This window comes from Rhipicephalus sanguineus, chromosome 8 (genome assembly GCF_013339695.2).
Source record: "Rhipicephalus sanguineus isolate Rsan-2018 chromosome 8, BIME_Rsan_1.4, whole genome shotgun sequence".
Taxonomy (NCBI): domain Eukaryota; kingdom Metazoa; phylum Arthropoda; class Arachnida; order Ixodida; family Ixodidae; genus Rhipicephalus; species Rhipicephalus sanguineus.
This window is the reverse complement of record NC_051183.1, coordinates 125,084,258-125,106,456: the sequence shown is the minus strand read 5'-3', so window position 1 is coordinate 125,106,456 and position 22,199 is coordinate 125,084,258. Positions and strand designations below refer to the sequence as shown.

General features: G+C 46.7%; 1 protein-coding gene across 1 annotated transcript in view; it reads right to left on the bottom strand.

The window, feature by feature from the left end:
* Positions 1-22,199, bottom strand: part of LOC119402349 (cytochrome P450 CYP12A2-like) — an 83,822-nt gene that overhangs the window by 36,823 nt on the left and 24,800 nt on the right. The window contains exons 2-4 of the mRNA XM_037669496.2: positions 19,821-20,022; positions 4,814-4,973; positions 1,693-1,862 (exon numbers count right to left, since the gene is read on the bottom strand). Of these exons, the coding sequence (XP_037525424.1) occupies positions 1,693-1,862; positions 4,814-4,973; positions 19,821-20,022 (532 nt within the window). The remainder of the gene's footprint in view (positions 1-1,692; positions 1,863-4,813; positions 4,974-19,820; positions 20,023-22,199) is intronic.

Genomic DNA, 22,199 nt, shown 5'->3' with positions numbered 1-22,199 from the left:
ATCCAGCAATCCTCTCCTACTAGGCATAAATTGGTCTCCTCATAAAATTCCATGAGACAGGTTCTCACGAAGCCCTTGAACCGCACCCTCGAAGATAAGTTGACTATGTGCGCTTTGCAAGATCACCGTGATTTGGACATTCTTCTTCTTTACAGAATGCTTGCGCATGTCCCTTCTTCCCACAACACTGCTGGGTTTGCAGTGACGAGAAATGACGTTACATCTCCACATCATGCAGCCTCCTTCGGGCTTTTTTGCTAATCCTTCGGGCACCTCTAACCGCGAGTACGCCGGTGATGCTGTCGCGAGTGCAGATTATGCAAATGAACTTGCCCTTGTCCGCCTTAAGGCGTCGCAAATCCAGGAGCCACGTCGCTTTCACGTTCGACACTGTGAAGCACATATTTCGCCTGGTGTGCTCGTGTTCATCTGGTATTCTCTACGCCTTACGGGACTATTCAAAGAATTATTTTCTGTGTACACTGACCATGCTCTGTGTTTCCCCACCTGACTCCGGCCATTTATGAAATCAGCCCTGTCTGACCTACATCGTCATATATAATGTCACCCGCTGATATCGTGCATGACTCTAGGGTAAACGCCTGAAATTGTGCTTCAGGTGACTAATTTTAGATGCTCCAGGATAGTGCTTCTTCGGCCGAGGGCTAAGCTACATAACAGCGTATGCCGATTATGGAGCACGCTACCACTAATTGCTGCGAAGAAGAGGCTGACTAAGGGATAATCCTATACGGGCTCTTCACGCACTGCAGTGATTCCTTGTGCCTGTATTGTGGCGTTGCACATACAACCCATTGTCTTCAACGCGGCGGTACCTCGGCTTCGCGCTACGTTTGTACGCGTAGTGGCGAGAGGGGTTGCGTGGGAGAGGGCACTGTGCCGCTCCCGCAGCCTTTCGCGCCCTGCTCCCTGGCCCGTTTTCCTCCTTGCCCTTTTCTGGGGAGACTCCTCTCCAGACCCCAGAAACGCGCGTCGCTCTCTTGGGGGCCTCTTGGTCTTTCGACCCGAGGAGCGTTGACGACCACAGCTCGATCGAGTCGGGAGCCACCCAACCACCATCACCCACTGCGCAACGTCCGGTCTATTGTGAGGTGACTTACTGCCTCAGGGCCAGACTGCGAGGCCACGAGACGTGAGTACGAGCCTTATCGCTCTCAATCTCGTGTGCTTCCCATTTTGCTGTTGTTTTGACGTTGTCGTGCGGAACTTCTCCGCCGCGTCGTTCCTAGCCTATATTTTGTTGCGTTGGTGGCGCTTTGGCACAATAAACTGTGTCAGGCAAAGAACTTGTCTCTATTACCACTGGCCTGAAACCCACCGTGGTCGCGACTCAACGCGAACCACGGGTTAGGAGTCCAGCTCTGACTGTTAGGGCTGCTGCGTAGCGCCTAGTAGCAAGTAACTACACTCCTCTAGTGTGCGGTGCGATCCAAAGACGCGACAGTTTCGCATGCGCGGATCTTTTTGTTACAAAGTAACCCCTATAGTATATAGCTTTGTTTTAAGTACTTCTACGTAACAATCCTAACAATAGCAGAATAGACTATTATATTATCATTGGCGTGACAGAAGTCAGCCTTTAGTTGTTAACGCGAAGAAATAATTAAAAACAAACGCGACGCTCTCTACATGACAATAATCAAGCGATATCAGACGAACAGAAAAACTTACCGAAGGGATTCACGAATACAGGCCTTTACATAAGAAAGCTCTGTATACTTCAATCTCACTTCACTGCTCTCCTCGCTCTTAGAAATGGACTGAACTTCTTGTCTGGCTCTTTGCTGAGCGACTGGGTTCATTGCAAGGCAGTACAAGCAATATGTCGCAGCAGAAGCAACCTGAAACAAACAGTGTATGAAGTATGTCCATCAATTGCGCAGACTGAGTTACTCGTCATTATCACTGTTATATACATACAGAAAAAACAGAGTGTAAGATTTGACACATGGACCCACGCACCTGAAAATTATGGATGAATAATGTCACCACACGTGAGAAGAAACCAGGACAGAAAGACGACTGGTCTCACGCTCGGGTACTATTTATCATCCCTAATTATGAGGTACCAACAGGCCCGGCTCCCTACGGTAGTGGCCTACACAAGTTATGCAGTGCATATTTGTTGCATATGATTTCCGCCCGCCTCAAAACATGGTAGTGTATTCTTAAATTATATTTACTAAACACATGAAAGCCCAATATGTCAACAATGTAACCTAGACATTGCACGTAAATTGTGGATGCTACTTTCAGCGAACTACAGGTAAGTATCGGATATACAGCAAGTTTTTTTCTTTCGCAAAGCTCGCGAAAACTTGTAATGCCCCTGTAAATGCAATGCAGGATTCGAATCTCAAACTTGTGCTACAGAAGAATTGACATCTAGGCAAGTTGGAATTGGTTATGCATCTTTGAAATGGGCAGCGCAAGAACAAGGACACGAGAAAAAGTACACCACACCACACAGGGCCTTCTCACAACTAATTTATTAGAAAGGACGCACACTATTTAAACCTTCACCAAGTACCACGTACTCTTACATCATTGATGTCCAAAAGGAGAAGGTACATGTGCTCCTGCAAAGATTAGAAAAGGTTATAAAAACGATGATCATATGTACACTTTATTACTGTGCAATGAAACGATCGAGAAAAGAAATTTCATCGCCATGCAGTGCTATTGACGGTATGCTTACACATATATTGCCTCTTTTTAATGTAATCAGCCTCAACAATTTCGCTAGTAGCGTGATCGTTATGCCTCAAATTACATATGGTGACACGGATGTTAGGGGTGCATCCTTGTTATGCCCAGTGTCAAGCAACGTGCGAGTAGGCATTGCCGTCCAATGAGCGCTTGTGTTTCGACATCCTTACATTCTGCCAACGACCACTTTGCGCAATGTAGATATGACCGCAGCAAAAAGGAAGCTGGTACACAACTCATATTGTGCAAGGCACAAACGGTGACGTGTGTTTTGCAGTGCAGTCTTTTTTTTAAAAGATGAATAGCATTTGTGGTATAGTTGAAAGGAAGCTGGCAGAAAAAAGTTCAGGTGTGACAAAAAAAGGCTGCAATGTAACACGTCACCGTTTGTGCCTTGCACAATGGGAGTTGTATACCACCTTCCTTTTTCCTGCGGCCATGTTTACATTGGGCTAGAGTGTACTAGAACAGGGGAGTGCTCGGAACGAGCTTTGAAAAGTGAAGCCCAGAAGGGTCAATCCACTTGTGGCGCTGCGATCAGTAGTCTGCAATGTGTCGTGGTGCAGGGGTAGAATGCCCGATTGCCACTCAAAATGCCCGGGTTCGACTCAAAGCGGTAGAGGTTGGGTTTTTATTCGTAGCGCCACCTTTTATAGTTGTATTGGTTTTCCTTTGTTTGCTAAAACTAGCTTCAGTTGCTGCGTGTTCCTTCAAAAAGTAACGCAAAATGTGAAGCAGAATAGAAAAAATTTCACAGTGAGCGTAATTACTGGAAGCAGCACCGCCAGGATTGAACAAAAACGTAAAGTATGGCCTCCGATATTTTGCCAATGCGAGACTCAAGACGAGATTTCTCATTTACGTTACTTTATGTAGCAATATGTAGCAACAGAAGCTAGTAAACAAAGGAAAAACAATACATTTATAGGAGCTGAAACGAAGAATAAAAACCCACCATCTACAGCTGCAATTCCAACCCGGGCCTTTAGAGTGGGAAGCGGGCATTCTACCACTGCACCACTTCGGCGGAGCCGCGCGCAACTCTTTAACAACGCCACATTGCAGACTACCGATCTCACCGCCACAAGTGGATTGACCCTCTTTGGGCTTCACTTTCTTTACATGGGTGCTGCGGCCGTTCCGAGCACTCCCCTGTTCTAGTACACTGTAATTGGATAAACTGATCGTTGCCTGAATGTAAGGTTGTCGGAACACAAGCGCTCATTGGACGGTTATGCATACTCGGATGTTGCCCGACACTGTCCACAACATGGATCCACCGCTAACTTTCGCGACACCATTTGTATTTTCAGGCATAACAATCAGGCTACTAAAGAAATAGTTCAGACTCATTAAAATAACAAAAAAGAAACGCTTCACATTTAAAAGGCAATCTATGTGTAAGCATGCCCTGAATAGCACCGCATGACGATGAAATTTCTTTCGTCAGTCGTTTCATTATATAGTAAAAAACTGCACATGTGATCATCGTTTTTTTAACCGTTTCTAGTGTGTGCAGGAGCAGATCTTTTTCCTTCTCTTTTTGCCCATGACTGATGTAAGAGCACGTGGTACTTGGTCGAGGTTTAAATAGTGAGTGTTCTTCCTGATAAAGTTGGTTGTGAGAGAAGCTGCGCGGTGTGGTGAACTTTTTCTCGTGTCCTTGTTTTTGTGCTGCCCATTTCAAAGATGCATAACCTGTGCTATCAAGGCTGCCGATATGCGCTGGTTGTAGCGCACCTGAAGAACTCATTACCCTGAAAATTCAATTAACGCGTAATGCGCGTATGAAACTATTGATAAATATTTGCTGCTAATGATCGTTTGAGCTTTAGAAGAACCTTGCAATCATTGCATTCTTTCATCTTGTATTTTGTAGTTTATATCAATAGTACGAGGTAAGTCTCACAACAAAACTCTTCGATGTTTACGCAAACCTCTAGTACCGTTAATTCCAATTTTAAGAGCCCAATTGAACCGCGCTGCTTCAGGTAATAGACGACTGAGAGCCTCTCTGTAAGGTCATAATAAAATTATGATAGCTGTTTGGATTGATTTTACGCAAACTTCCTCGAAAACTCACCGTTTCTGAGCCCGCTATAATGAAGTCAAAGATGAATGTGAATATTTCTTTAAAGCTCAACTTTCCGTCGCGCTGTAGAGAGGCGATGAGGGTAGAGTTTTTCTTGATCGGATCTTGAAGAGCCCTTTGCGCTGCTTCCGTAATGAGTGGTAACAGCAAGCTGCAAAATAGTAATCATAACTTACTATCGGTCTCCGGTACTCACCAATTCATTGCGTGAGAAAAAATCTTCATGTAGCGTTTTGCAAAACGTGTTGCATACCCAGACGCAGGGAGTACCATGAAAGTGACGCAGGAGTACCGTGCTCTTTTCATCTAAATAAATAAATGTTCACCTTAAGACTGTTTTAAAGGGCACATGTTTGGTGCCGTAGACATCTCCCACGAATAGGAAAAATCAAGATGGCCCTGAGTTCTATTTTATACCACCTGTAAAATAGGCGCCCATTTACTTGCAATCGAGTTTGTGCCCTCCTGTAATGACAAGCAGTGATTGTCCAAGGTAAACCATATTATTTATGACCAGTAAAGTTCGAGATACAGTCCTTTGTGACAGTGGTGATTACAGCCGAATCATGACTCAACGTTCACGCCCGCGTTTAGCATTGAGCGAACGGTTTTTGATGAAAAAAGAAAAGCACGAGTCGAAGAAAGAGCGCTTGTATAGTGTTGAACTTGGGAAAGAGCACGATGTTTTACAGTAATGAAGACAAAGAATTGGAAAGGCATGCGTCCCATATAACACCAGGAATATTAGCAGCAAAGCAAACTTATAACCTCGCTGACTGCTTTGCAAGCGCATTTTATATGGCGCATTCACGGCGTGAATGTGGCTTCGTGACCTAGTTCTAAACCACTTGCCGGGCAAGTGCCCAGAGCAACTTCACTTGTCGCTGTTTTACCAGTTTTGATTTGTCTCATTTCCTGTAAAAATACATTGTATACTTCAAATAAAAATTGGTCGCAAGTCAGCGTTCTTCCCCTGCTTTTTTGCTTTTTAACCATTCACGCGCTGTGCTCAAGACGGCGATGAACGCCTATCATATCTGCAGTTTTAGTCCCTTTGTACTTCAATGTTCGCTTATTTCCGACAATGTGTCTTTTCTAATGCTTTTACGAAACTTTTCTGTCGCGGCCTTTGTTTAACGCAAAGTTTTCCTACTATACCAATGGTAATAGCCAACAACCTCATCTTTTCAATTCTTAGGTGACTTCACCAACGTTGCAATTAGGATCTGTTGGTTTGCCATTAGTGGGTATAACGTTGCACATACGAAAGACGCCAGATGTTCTCTAAGCAATGGTTTTCTAAACAATGAAAATTCACAGCGTACATGTAAAATTAAAGTGAGCTGCAAGTCGTCATAACTCTCATCGAACCTTTAGTATAAACGCGCCCGATGTCACGTCGGTGATGATGTACTGGGCAGAATCCACGGAAGATTCATGGTTTACCGAAGAACCTCCGCAGCTTCGCCCACTCATCATCATTCACTCCGTGGATATGCTGTGATTTTTCAGCTAACTCGGACCAAGCTTTTACCACTTACGGGTTATAAGAATGCATCCAAATGGGTATATTTTATTGTCTCCTTCATAACGTCGGGTATCTCGAAAATGTGCTTAGTAATTAATTAACAATATTTTTTTCGCCATATGTTAATACACTTCTTGAAACGCAATATATCCAATTGAGAAGTTGTTGAACCGAATAAATAATGCTGAAATAATTTATTTAAATGGAAAGAGTCACGCTCCATTTAGCTTTTGCAGGTTCAAAATAAATTTCGTAAGATTAGAACAAGAGTTACATGACTAGGGCTGTTCGCTCAGCGACATTGTTGCCCTCAAACACACCGCCAAGTAATAATGGATGCTCCACGTAGACCGAAAGCATTAACAGGCTTCGAACAACGAAGACGAACCTAGTGCAATGATCCGGGCTTCCACTTTTACTGCCATATATGATGATGTCTTTCCGTTTCTGTGTTTAGATCTGTGGGCGTTCCAACTTCTTACATGCGAAGTAGAGCTGTAGTAGGTTTCTTCGGCGTATAGTGATGTATCGGAAGCGAAGACTGCGACCAAAACTTATAATTTTTGGTTGTTGTCTGTGTATATTTCCTACTTCTGTGCAGCACGTTGGACGGCAGTAGTGTGGCCACATACAAGCGGTAAGTGACGTGATAGATATATAAATCTTGAGCACTTTCTGTCCCGCAAGGTAAGAATAAAACCAGAGAAGTAATGTCAGAGTCATGGCAATGAATTATTTGTACATTATTAAGAAGCTCTCCGTTATTTTATTTATTTACCTAACGTCATTTTTATAAGTGCTCTGAGCGGGTCACGAAAAAGGCAATAAATACTAATTTTTTTCGCAATGTCGCAATACTCATGTTAACTTCTGAAGCTTCGTTCGCTGAAATTCGGTGAAAGAAACTGCACCCCGTAAAACTGCCCAAAGAATGGCGACTTTGTCGCTTCTGTAGGCGCTTCTCACGTGAGCTTGAAATTCTGGCGCAAAAGCATTATTCTTTGCTGGGTACCGTACCACTTCTTTCTAATTTTATTTTAAATACGAAGCAATTCTTAGTGAACCTCAGGCACTTTGGCCGTTTCTATCTATCTATCTATCTATCTATCTATCTATCTATCTATCTATCTATCTATCTATCTATCTATCTATCTATCTATCTATCTATCTATCTATCTATCTATCTATCTATCTATCTATCTATCTATCTATCTATCTATCTATCTATCTATATCAACTTGTAATAAACCAAAATTGGCATAGCAGGGGATCATTGTATGACGAATGCGATTCACTGGTAATGACACGAATAACGCAAAACGCCTCTCGCGTACGTCATGAAACCCTGTCGACCAGTCACGTGTGGCATATACCCGCATATCACAGTTCATGTTATGTGGGTAAGTGCCACAAGTGATTCACAGTCTCAATCAACGTAGTAACCGCGAGCATATGCCACACGCGCTCCATTCCTTTCATGTTTTATGTTACCGCCCCCTTACACGTGTTACTACTGCCTTGCGCAAACCGCGTCAGAATCTCTTGAAACATTCCAAATTGTAGCAGATCATTTTGTGAAGATTACACACATCACGCGAATAGTCAAGATTATTCCAGAGCTTGCGCGACCACCAGGCTGGAAAGTTCGATGCATGATGTATAAAACACGGCGCGTCCCTGCGATGATCAGATTATTGATGGCCGACGCTCTGTTCGCCGCTATCAGTGCGCAGTGTGTGTTGCTGTAGTTTGACTTTCCGTTTACCGGCCACAAGTTCGGCCAAATGAAAAGTTTCATCTTGGACACGCCAACTGCTGCCTTCGCCGACGTCACGACACCGTGATATTTGGTGAAGGTACTCCCAGTCCAATTACCGAACGCCACCCTCCGACCATGAGCCAACCTCCCACCGTCAAGGGGAAATCGGCGCAAACCAACCAGCCACCCGCATGCAGCAAGGTCTACCACCAGAATACGAATCCCTACCCAATAAGACCAAGACCGCGACGATGAATATGGCAGGCAAAACGACGGCTGGTGTGTCACCTGAACGAGTCGTCATGAATCAGCCCAGGGAGCCGCCGACCTCCGCGGATCACTATGTGAAGACCCAAAAAGCTGGTTGGAAATATACGACTGAGTTGCCCAATTCACCAGCTAGGGACTGTAATGAGAAACTTCGTCACGTATACTTCGCCGTTGAAGATGGAGCCGGACCTGGTTCGAGAACAGAGAGGGCACCCTGACGACTTGGGATCTATTTCGCGCCGCGTTCCTCGGAACCTTCACAAGTATCGTGCGCAAAAAGGGCGGAAAACCTGCTGGAAAGCCGTGCACAGCTCCCAAATGAGACTTAAAATACGAGCGCGTAACTGAAGCAGGCAATTCGGAAGACAAAAGCAAGCGCATACTACCGATTGAAAGTTTATTTCGGAAACATTGAGATATATATAACGACAGAGAAAAGTTTCGCAACAACAGCCGATGAGAGAACGCAACGAAGAAATACAAACGATAAAAAGTAAAAATATAACTTTTATCTGTCGGTGTATATATGTCAGTGCTTTCGAAATAAACTTTCAGTTGGTAATATGCGCTTATCCTTGTCGTCCGAAGTCCCTGTTTAAGTTACGCGCTCGCATTTTCAGTATCACGAATCACCAACTCGCCTAATCAGCCATTTTTCACAAATTAGAACGACGGCATGTACACCGAAGAAATGACCCGCCTCTTCCGGCACGCCGACCCCGCCATGTCTGAGGTGAAGAAGCTCCGGTTCCTAATGCGAAGATTTAAGCAAAATCTGTTTGCGGGACTTGATTGGAACCCACCCAAGAGTGTCAATGAATTCCTTAAAGAGGCCACAACAATAGAAAAGGCGCTTGAGATACGGACAAGGCAGTACAACCGTCGCTCTCCAACGCCCGACTGCGCCGAAGTCCAAACACTCAGCTCCGACGACCTGCGCGAGACCATTCGAGCGGTCGTGCGTCAAGACCTGCGTATGATGCTTCCGGAATCGCAGCCTCGAGGGGACTCGATCACCGACATTGTTAGTGAAGTCCAGCAAGCGTTGGGCATTTCCGAACTACCGCAGCTTCATCCGGAGGCTGTGAGCTACGCTGCTTCAGCGCGTCGTGGCACTTCCCCTCGGCGTCCACGGGAAGACGCTGCACCACCAACCGCCGCGAGACACCACCGCCAACAGGCCATGCCGCCGAACTATCGGCCAGCGCAATGCTCCGAGGAAGACCGGCGTGTGGCGTGCCTCCGACCACCGTCCACTCTGCTACCACTGCGGAGAAGCCGGCCACACATACTGCCATTGTCGCCAGCACGAGAGTTACCTGCCTGGATTTGCCATCAGCGCGCCACTTCCTGAACGAGGTGAACGGCCACGTGACATCGCCGGGTATCTCGCAAGAGAACAATCGACCCCCCGAGGACCTTCCCGGTCACCGTCGCCAAGCCGCTACGTCTCTCCCCAACGCCGACCATAATCTTGCCCAACGCGGGGCCGGTCACCTAGCCCGCACCCGGGAAACTAAGGGATGCAACTGTTGGAGGTGCCGTTGTTGTACGACGAACTGCCGACGATCCTTCGCCGCCGACGACAACGTCGCGACGGCAGCGTAAGAACACGACGCAAACCAGGCGGAGCCCTCACGGCGAGACCTCGTGTCCTGAACACCTTTCGACGCGACGTAGAAGCAGCGGGACAAACCGACCTAGCCGTGACCTGACGCCGCTACTTGACCGTAACGCAAGACGACAAACCGCCGACCTTGACGTGGTTATTGATGGCCACAACGTCATCTCACTGATCGACACCGGAGCCAACTACTCCGACGTCAGTGGCCCGTCCGCCGCCAAGCTGAAAAAAAATCACAGCATAGTTTACCGATGAACCTCCGCAGCAAGCTGCGGAGGTTCATCGGTAAACCGTCAATCTTCCGTGAATTCTATTCAGTATATCATCACCGACGTGAGATCGGGCGCGTTTATACTAAAGGTTAATGAGTTATGACGACTTGCAGCTCACTTTAATTTTATATATACGCTGTGAATTTTCATTGTTTAGAAAACCATTGCTTTGGAAAACATCTGGCGTATTTCGTTAAGCAGCTGGCGTCTTTTCGTTTTGCTTTAGAAACATCTGGCGTTCTTTCGTTTTGCTTTTAGAAAACATCTGGCGTCTTTCTTTGGTTTATTTCATCAATGAACGGCGTTTTGAACCAAATTTTTATTGTTTAATCACGCACAGGAGAAATCTCACCAGGCACTACCTTGGAGGTAAACAATGGTTGCTAATGGGAATGAGACACAGAAGAAGTCGGCTTTTAGCTAACACTTACACTTCTACTTCTACTAACGTTTCCTACTGGAACATGCCAATGGCTGCTAATGGGGAATGAGAGACAGAAGAATTCGGCTTTTAGTTAGCGCGCACGCTGCGAATTTTTTATTGTTCAACAACGCACAGGAAAAATCTCCCACCGGCACCACCTTGGAGGTCAAGATCTGGTACTAGCGTTACGACTGGTTACGCACTACTACGAGGGACGAACGGGTGCTGCCTTAAGGAGCTTCGCCCCTAAAAAGTAAAGACCGCTTGGGACGAACCCGAAATCCGGACAGCTGGGGGCCACCTAATAACACGAACTGGAATATGCACGGCAGAATAACGATTGACGGCCAGACTTATCCGGCGAGCTTCGTAGTCCTGCAGCGTTGCCCGGGAGATGTCATCCTTGGTATGGACTTCTTAAGCCTACATGGTGCAGTCATCGACCTGAGACCCGAGTCGATAACATTAACCACGGACATATCACTACCGCCGCACACGCCGCCAGGAAAGCATGCCTTGAGTGTGCTGGAAGACCAGGTCACCATTCCGTCGGCACTCAGAAATCAGCAGACCTAAAAGGCATCGCTGAAGGAGACCAGCGCCAGTTTGTTAAAGCGCGAGATTTCCGTCGTAAGAAAATAGCTCAGGTGCGGAGAGGGAATACGACAGTGATTCTCACAAATTTCAGCAAGGAGTACAAGCACGTGAACGAAGGCACGACGGTCGCCTACATCGAAGCAAATCATGGAAGCCACTACTGCTTTCGCCCTCACTGATTCCGAGCCTACTCCGACGAACCAATCTCCTCAACCAGCTTTCAAAATCAATCGCAGCCTTTCCGACGCATAAGCAAGAAGAGCTCAAAACCCTCCTCTTGCAATACAAGGACTGCTTTTCGTTGTCGCCAGGAATTCAGCAGGCCGCTGTCACAAAACATCTCATCATTACCGAGGAAGGTGCCATACCACTCCGTCAGAGTCTGTACGCAGTTTCGATGCGAGTAGGCGAGGCCGTAAGGTAACAAGTCGACGAGATTCTACGCGACAATATCATCCAGCCATCCAAGAGTCTGTAGGCGTCACCTGTGGTGTTATTGAAGAGGCAGGACGGAACCCTACGCTGCTAAGTCGATTATCACCATCTGAAGAAGATCACGAAAAAGGACGTGTACCCTTTGTCACGGATAGACGACACCCTGGATCGACTCCACAACGCGAGGTACTTGTCTTAGATGGAGCTCAAGACAGGCTATTTGCAAATCGTAGTCGACGAGAGAGACCGAGAGAAGAATGCCTTTGTAACACCAGACGGCCTCTTCGAGTTCAAGCTCATGCCCTTTGGCCATTGCTCGGCACCGGTGACTTTGCAACGCGTTATGGATGCAGTAATGACAGGATTGAAGTGGCAGACTTGCCTCGTGTGCTTGGACGACGTCATTGTGCTTGCCTCAAGGCTTCGACGAACACCTCCGGCGCCTTGACAGCTGTTCTTCAAGTAATCAAGACCTATGGCCTCACCTCGAAGCTTGAAAAGTGCCGCTTTGCATAGCAGGAGCTGTGGACTCTTGGGTCACGTGATCACCAAGTCCGCAGTGCGCAATCAAGACCTCTGGCCTCACCTTGAAGCCTGAAAAGTGCCGCTTTGCATGCAATGAGCTATTGTTCTTGGTATCACGTGATCAGCAGGTCTGTAGTGCACGCAGACGCGCGGTAAACACCTGACATCGCAGCCTTCCCGCCACCCACTGACAGGAAGGCCGTACGCCGATTTTTAGGCTTCTGCACCTATTACAGACGCTCCGTCAAGGACTTTTGACAGATCGCGAAGCCACTAAGGCGACTCACGAAGAACGACGTCGATGTAGGGTGGGAAAAGGCGCAATTTGAAGCATTTCAAGAACTGAAACGACGCCTGCGGATGCCTCCGATACTTGCGCATTTCGACGAATACGCCGATACGGAAATCTACATCGACGCAATCAGCGTAAGACTCGGCGCCATCCTTGTGCAGAAGATTGACGGACTAGAAAGCGTTATCAGTTATGCTAGCCGGTCTCTATCGAAGGCAGATGCCAACTATTCCACAACGGAAAAGGAGTGTGTCATCTGGGCTGCGGTAAAGTTTCGCCTCTACATCTACGGCAGACCCTTCAAAGTTGTGAGCGACAACCACGCCTTGCGTTGGCTAGCTACATTGAAGGACCCTTCAGGTAGCCTCACTCGGTGAAGTCTGAGGCTTCAAGAAATCAACAGTTGCCGTCGTTTACAAGTCCGGAAGACAGCACTCTGACGTCAACTGGTCCTCATTACTGACAGAGGCACGGTCCTTTACTGCGCACCTAACTCAGGCGACCTTGGGATACAGCCAGACAAGCCACCGCCGGACCACCGCCTATCACCCACAGACCAATGGCGTCACCGAGCGTCTCAATTAGACCATCGCCGAGATGGTGGCCATGTACGTCGACATCGAGCACAAGACGTGGGACTGCACCCTTCTGTATGTGACCTTCGCATACAGCACGGCCGTGCAAGAAACGAAGCAGACGATACCTCACAAGTTTGTGTGGCGAAGGAGCCGAGCAACGACGCTCGATGCAATGCTCTCAAGTGCCACCGACGAAGACAATCTCGACGTCGCCGCTTATTTGCAACGCCCCGAAGTAGCTCGACAGCTCTCCTGCCCGCGCATTAAAAACCAGCTGAGGGTCGACAGCCGTCACTATAATCTTCGACGAGGCCACATGGAATACCAATCCGCTGACCGTGTGTTGGTTTGGACGGCGATACGCCGACGGGGACTTAGCGAGAAGCTACTTCAACGACCCTTCCAGTCATACAAAGTGCTCCAACGTCTCGGCGCCTTAGACTAGAAGGATATCCCGGACAGCATTATGAACTCTCAACGGCGCCACGCACGACCTGAAGTTGTCCATGTTGCGCACCTTAAGCCGTTTTTTTTGCGCGTTATCAAACCTGAGAACTGTACTTATTGCTTTATTCTTGCACTTTATTTCTGTATCCACTTCCATCTTCTGTTTAGGCATCAGGATGATGCCTTTTGAGAGGGAGGCAATGCCACACAGGCTCGTTTATTTCCATGTTTTATGTTACCGCCCCTTACACGTTTTAATGCTGCCTTGCGCAAGCAGCGCCAGAATGTCTGGGAGCATTGCATATTGTAGTAGATTATTTTGTTAAGACTGCGCACATGACCCGAACACTGCAGATTAATCCAGAGCTTGCACGACCACCAATGATAAGGCTGGAAAGTTCAATGCAGGATATATAAAAGACGGCGCGTCCCTGCGATGATGGGATTATAGACAGCCGACGCTGTGTTCGCCGCTATTAGTGTGCAGTATGTATTTCTGTAGTTTGACACGCCGACTGCTGCCTTCGTCCACGTCATAATTCCGTGACAATATACACATTGAAACGCACTGCTATTCACTCGTCCACGTGCTCCGCCAGAATGACGCAGTGTTCTGTTCATTTCTTATGAGGCTAGGCGATGGCCACATGATGACCGAGTATGACGTAAGATTGACTAAGGGCCGCTTTGTGACACGAGATGAAGCCCCCGCTAGGTGACCTGACGGCATATGCCTATAGTAAGGCAACGCGGACGTCAACCGCTATAACGCAAGTTGCCTCGAAGCTGCGGACAACGTTTTGTCATCCCGCATGCGATAATATAACTGGCTATGAGAACACGCAGGCATACAGGGATGCCGTGACCAAGATTGCAAAAATGAACGCAAGCGACATGGGTTGCCGGCCGGCCTTAATTTGTCCGAGCATCGGCAAGTCGTACATGATCACAACTAACATCGACTATAGCGACGGCCTTGTTAATGGGAACTCGGCATCTTGTGGTACATCGGCCGCGGCGAACACAACAACATTGTCCGAATGGGGCTCGAATTTCCAACGTCCACGGTAGGCATTGAAGTCCCAGCCAGGACCAAGCAAATCACTAACCTCTCAATAGAACTGAAATGGGTGCCCGTGGTAATGCGAACCACCACAACCACGAGATACGCCAGAAAAACTCGTGTAAGAGGGTACTGTTTCCCCTTACGGAAGCAAACGCCATAGCTATATATAAGCCACAAGGGGCCACATACGACCAGGTAGTCTACGGATACGATAAGCGCCAACCGCTGAAGTTGCTCTACGTAGCACTTTCCTGGGCTACCAGCCTCGATGGGCTATACCGCACCAACGCAAAAGATGACTTCAGGATCCGAGATGTCACTGGCTCTATCGACAGACAGTCTGTAGACGACATGACGCGGCTAGCAAGTAGGGCTCTAGACATCGTCGTGGACCGGGCTACCACTTTCATTCCATGGCACAACCACAACAATCCCCTCAAGCCGATTCAGACTACAGTCGCATCTGTCACAAGTGTCGTATTGCGCAACAGCTGCATCGTCCGTTTGCGCTGCTAACGACCCAGTATGATCACATTGAGCTTTTCGGCAAGGTACGTTTTTTACGACGCACCAATCACCGTTCTGAATGTGCGTTGCGTCCTCGCTACAATTGTTGCAGCCTTGCAAAGTTCGCGTGTTTGGCCTTGGCTGAGCTCGCTGGACTAAAGGGGATACGTGATGTGCGCTCTCATTAAAGGGGTCATGAAGCACCCCTTGGGGAAAAAACACATCCTGCGGAAAGCGGACACGGCTATGAACTGCTCATCCAAATATTGCAATCGTGCGCGCCGCGTGAAGACTACAAGCGGAGCACGAAGTTGCTGTTTTCTGAGGCGCCCTCTTTTCAAACAGAGGCCGGTTCTCACTATCGTTGGTGGGCGGGGCGTCTGCCGGTTGACGTCGCGTATCTGCTTCTCCGCGTCGCAAAAGACATAGCATCCTCATTGGCCGATAGCCGACACAAATCGAGAGCGGCGTTCAGAGCAAATGCGCTTCTTGCCACGAGGTGCCGCCACTTGTCGGCGCCGCACTCCTCAGTGTGCTAACTTTACACGGTAGCCGCACTCGCGCACGCGAATCACAGTGGGAGAGCGATCGCGTTTCACGACGCGCGCTGAGGTAACTTCTTTTCCCCGTGCCATCCCTCAGTGCGTAGCTTCGAGTGCGCTCGTTGGGACGAGAAAAGAGAGAAAGCGCTGAGAGCGTGCGCCAAATCCCCGTAGCTCCGCTCGTTCTTGACGGATTCGAGAAACTTTTGCGGCAATCGATTCACGAGGCAGTAAACTCCGATACTGAGGTCATTAGATCATTACTTGGAAAAGTGGTTCATGACCCCTTTAAAGCATGTCGCGTCTGCCCTCTAGTCCGGCCGAGGTGTGGCTAGGGCGCCCAGTTTGGCTTCTATGAACGCCTGTTCTGACTTCATGAAGCAATTGGGAACATCGCTATACGAGTGCGAAAAATAATTCTAAATTAAGCGACAACCAATAAACGCTACGAAGGTATCGTACTAAGTTATGCCGGCGTCTTCTGCAACCGATACGCGCATCACGGCAGACACTATATGATGCAGCAAGTACTTGGCTTGAAGGGTTAGCAGCTTGTGCATTGTCAAAATCGTTCAGCTGCAAAATTCCAACCTTTCTCAAAATTCCAGCCAGGCGTCGTTCTGCAGCTGCTTGTCGCGGTACTATTTCAGACGCTGGTCGTACAGTGCGAGCCTCTGCCGCACTTCTATCAGTATTTCATCACTGCACAGCGAAGACGCTTCAGCACGGGTCATGGTTACTGGTCACAAGCACACAACGCAATAAACACCGGCAAAGCAACTGTACAGACACGCTATCGCATGACTTTCAAGACGCGCATGAAGACGCGGAATCTGGATAGGACGGAAGCCCCGTGAACATAAAGTCAAAACTGAAACTGCTTTGCCCATTGGTCGTACGTAACGGTCGCATCAGTAGTTGTCGTAAAAGTCGCGGGCCCGCCAACTTTTACGCCCCAAACTTTACGTACTTTACGCTAAATAAAACAACGTCGGAACAAGTTCATTACGTTGATTACGTTTACGGTTACGATGCTTACTGACGATCCGTACTTTGCGCACGTATTCTGAACACGTCTTCACGCTCGCCGGTCTGAACGGACGGTCTGTGCACGCGCACGTGCACGACCTCGAAAAAGGCGCTCTGCTCACAGAAACTGGCGTAATAGCACTTTCTAAAATCTGGAGCTATGAGCCCGCTGTGTCGTCCACAGCAAGCGGCTTCATTGCAGGTGAGGAGGCGTGGGCACGTATAAGAACACGGCGATTCGCAACTTCAACGTAGGCCGCATCCCACTTTGCCGGACTCCAGACACAGAACACACGAAGACAAGCAGCGGAGTCGGTGCAGTCTGCATCGTGCACATCAGTTAAAATAACAGAGACATTGCGCTCGCCGCCATCTACCTGAGAACTCCCAAGAATCCCTTCCACACATGCACACGGGTTCGTGAAACGTGCGGGCGTTCTCCATCATAACGGACGAGTATAATCACTACATATAAGCCTACCGCGTGGTGTTGTTAATACCTATGTGGCTTTTGGCATCGTTACGCAACTGTAGACAAGTGGTTATATAATACAGTGAAACCTCGGTGATACGATCACAGCTCATACACATTTTGGGTGATATGAATTTTTCGTTTGTCCCGGCCAAGGCCTCAATGTAACGGAGTACGGTTGTTGCGAACCGATTTTCACCCAGCGACGTTTGATAAGAACGTTCGCTACCACCCAGGTTCGAAGAGGTGCTGTCCCCGCTGTCGCGGAAGACGCGCCAAGCACGTGCGAGCGCGTCTTCCAACGCACCTGGTTCAAATGCGTGCGTACGGGCCGTATATTCACGAGTGCTGGTATGATTGGCGATATCTAAAAACTTAACTGACAATCTTTGAGGATTCTTCCTGACGTTGCGGCAGCGATGACAAACAATAAATGAAAATGTACGCCAGCTTTTTTTCGTCGTATGCTAATTTTACATGCTTTCTGGTGATACGAATTTCGGATGATACGAATATTTTTGGTGGTCCCGTGAGATTCGTATAACCGAGGTTGCACTGTACATGCACGACTATTCAACATATGTGCGTGCGTATACCATTTGCACACGTTTTTGGCGTCATTTTGTAACGTTTCGCTCAATGTAAAAAATTACGCCACCGTCTCGCCGCGTGCTTCACATTATATCTGTACGTACATTGCGAGAATGTTTACATTGTACCTTCCACTCCTGTAATAGCCCTAAACAGGGCTGACAGTATTAATAAATGAAATAAATGAAAAATGAAATAACAATTCCCTCGGTACGTGGAATCCACCGAATTTTTAAGCAAGTTATCCTTTCGAAATACTTCTGAAATTATGGAAGCTCATCGTCGTACTCAAATGAAACAGTAACAATCTGCTTCTAACCATCAGGAATGCACGAATAAAACAAGAAGTCTACACCAGACTCCGACTCTGTACAAAATATCTAGCGTTTAGACTTCTAGGCCGAGTGCGTACAATATATACCTATAATTAACTACTATTTTCGCGCAAGCATTGCTCCTATTGCTAGTGACAGCAATTTTTGCCTGAATTACTGAAGGTAATTCGCTGGTGTGATGTACAAGAATGGAACATGAAACAACGAATGTTACCCCCATAGTCACGAACGCTCCTTAACTTGAAAGAGTGACTCAAAGGGCTCGTGGGATTCTAACAGGTGTCAAGTAAACGTAATTCACGTCTTCGGCATGCACACTTCAAATGTTACCGGAGCTCTACTTGATCAAGTCACGGATTCAGGTCAGCTTTATATCTGTTTATGGGGGCTAGTTAATCACACTGCACTTCAAAGATTTGAGTACTTCTCGATTCCATCACAATGCTTACCAATTAGCTATATGCAATAAATTACACTATTTTTGCTATTTATACTCTTTTTTATAAATAATATTATTCCATCTATATACAAATCAATTTTACCTGAGCACCAGGAAGAAAGCACCTGTCCACTATGCAGCCTGTTGCAGCAAATGTTAAATTAAAATGAGCGCATGCATGCTGGCAATCAAACGACACACATTGCCTTTAGCAGGTAGAACAATTTATTTGTAATTTAGTAGAACTTAACCTCAAGAGAAATATTTCGTTAAGTTTGATTTATTGTTAATCTTAAATAAATTAGAAATACGAGTGATAAATTGAAGCTTATCAAACACAGCTGAGTGTGACATTATCTCACACTCAACAATGTTTGCTAAGCTTCAATTTATAACTCGTGCTTCACACATTTAACTTATACTTTAAGTCAACGCCATGGTACATTCAGCTAGGTAGGTAGGTGACATCATATCACAACTACCGAAGCGTGACATTATTAGCAGAAGTTATGGTGAAATTATCGTGTTATTGAAGTACAAAGATTGCTCGAAACAAATCACTCGCTACCTCATTTCTTGCGTTAACAGAAACATAGAACTACAAAGCCACAACATTATAAGCTTAAAATGTGCTGCCAGAATGTGGTGCTGTTCTGCCATTAAAATGAGAAAAATCAGTTCCCGATGACAATTCGAGTGTACGAAATAAAAAGAAATGAATTACACTAAGGTTCTCGACGTCACTTACCGCATGGAACTGCATGGCACAATGCGTTCCTGGCATTTCCAGGTATGTCCTTTTCAACATTGTTCAAAACCACCTGACACAAAATTACCCCTCGAAAAATGGCAATGCCCACGAAGAGCGACGCTTTTTTGCCTATACAGCACGCGCTTTCTTCTCGTGCTGCTTCGACATTCAGTTATGTAACGCTAAGTTTGCCTCTTAATTTATAATGCCGCGTTGTCAGAGCTAGGGCGGTCGTTCCGTTTTGAGAAAAATACTCCTGTGTTCAAAGCTGCTGGTCGACCACTTGTCAAAACAAATCACCATGTTTAAGGAACACAAGAGAATTGCTTGATTATTCCCTCTCATTTGTAGATCAATTTTGGCTTTTTGCTGTGCCAAGCACATATTTATGCTTACGGATGCATTATGGCTCCCATGCTTTACAAGTCAGAGTAGTACTGCCTCTGAAGGTTAGCAATCTTTGGGCCAATCAGAACGCAGATGTATTGTGCAAGATACGTGTGTAAATTTACTACCTTAATACTTCGTCTCCTCTGCGGACGAAGCGTCTCCAGGCGGGCGTTGGAATGTAGAGATAATAAGGGAAATTTGTAGTCAGGGTATCATGTATGCAAGAGGCTTCATGGATTTTGGCAATCAGGCTTCCTGCCGCTGAGTGGGCATCAAAACAATGATCCAGAGCTCCAAGTCTCTTGTCCACAGCCAGAAAAAATGTAGCTGCAGTTAGATAAAAGAAAGACAAAGAGGTGATGTTGGATATTTCAATGTTGACACCCATAGGCGTGCGCAGGGTTCCCTATCAAGGGGGGCGAAGGTTCGTCGCAGCGGCCCCCTACCCTACTAAATGTATGGGGCAGATTTTGCGCCCCCCCCCACTCTTAGGTGACTAGAAGGGCCAATGTACGGGGCTGATATTGCCCCCCCCCCTCTTAGGTGATTAGGGGGCCGTCGCCCCCTCCTGCCCCCCTGTGCGCACGCCTATGTTGACACCTCTAATAACTATAAAAAAACCGTCGACGGCATCTGTCAAGAGAAGCATACTTTCAAATTAATAGGAAGTGAGTTTGGGATAATTAGTGTCCGTCATCCGTAACTTCTTTTCGCGCCAAATGCAGTTAGCAGAACACAGAAAGACGAGGCGTGCACAAGCGCAAACTTCCAAGTCTGCTTGATTTAAACAGACGTGCATTTAAATGCATATGAACTGTTATAACCTAATTATGAAAAGAAAAGCCACGCACTATAAGACACACCGTTGACGATCCATACAGGGTACACGAGGCATTCACAATGTTTCAAGCCACCAACTTAGGTAGTGAATTTTTTTTTCCAATACGACAACCGACGGTGCACTCATGCATCCGTCTCCCGGGCGTGATATTACTGAAGCTTGGACGATCTCCCTGTTTTTCTGGCTGTCATGATGACCGAGAGCAGCATGGCACTCTAAGCGGGGCCTTCAAGAAGATGCGCACTATAATCGGGTTCAAGAAGCCAGTCATTGAAGCAAAATTGCGTTTGCCATATATGCTACTTTTCACACATTAGGAGAATTATGTACAATATTTTTGTACGCGTGCTAAAAACTGCTTTTTGTGGTTCGTGCTATAAGTCACCTGGCCGCAGCCAGCATGTTTGTTTAGTCTGCGCAATCTAACCACTCTTCGTGGGGCCGAATACCTTCACTTGGACCCTTTCACCTATCCTCTTGGGCACGTGAGCACGTCATGAGAGTAAGGAATTACTGCAAACAGTTGTGCCCTTTATTCGTTATTGACAGATTACCTTGCATTACCCGAAGGCGCTACAGGAGGGGGCTTACAGCATTGACATCAAGAAATCCTAATTTTTACAGCAGACTTGCGTTTGAGACTTGTTCCGCTCTTTAATTGTAACAAAAAAGATAATGGTTCTACCATATAGGTCCGTCCTGGTATACAAATCGCTTATTTTGAAAACGTAATCAGTTCTGCGCAAATGGTGATGAGATTCTTTAAAGTTCTTTTGTTTGTTAATTGCTGTTTACATCTTCAAATATCTCGACACGAGGAAAAAACCTCCCACTCAAGCTTATTTTTCATTTGAGTGCAGCTTCTTCCCCTTTTGTACCGTCCCGTGATGAATCTAGCCACCCGATGTTGAATTTTCTCGAGTTCATCGATGAATGCGCCCTGCGAAGGATCCCTTGCGGCACAGGCTTAGTCTAGCATGTAAACACTAAACTGTCTTATGCCGGTGTCCTCCAAAGCTTTATTGGCGTACTTCCGTCACATATATGACGTTGACGAATTGCACGCTAAGGGAGGACAATGAAAAAGTAGAAGAAAAAGTTTCATTGACGCGAATCACTTGGGAATCGAGCCCACGAACTTTTTCGGTCCACGACGATAGGTGCTGGGCGCTCTGTCGAGTGCACCACCGTTTTTTTTACTTAAGCTTCGCAATACGTCATCATGAAGGACAGGGAGTAGAACACGTAAGCCTACCTTAGTTTACATCAAACATTAAAATTTCTACAGTTTAGACAATTCGAAAAAAAGTTATCCAGTCAGGGGGTTCTGTCGGAGATTGAAAAACATCACGTACACAACAGACATTTTTTTATAAAGTTCCCTTCTGGTGACCTCCTCTTAACATCAGCCTGTGTCACTGACAAACGAGTCTTCCACAAGCTCAGGAGGCCCAGAACCATGATCATATCAAATGGTATACCGTGTTCATTTTGTACTGGTATCTAATGACAATAGGTGTTATAGGTAAGTCCTCTAAAGGGCTTTTTTCAAGAGCATCCCAAAGAATATCGCATCCCAACATTCAATCAACGCATGCTCAATGGTTTCCGGCTTATTGCACAACAGGCAGTCGATTGTCCATGGCACGGATAAGCCTTTTTC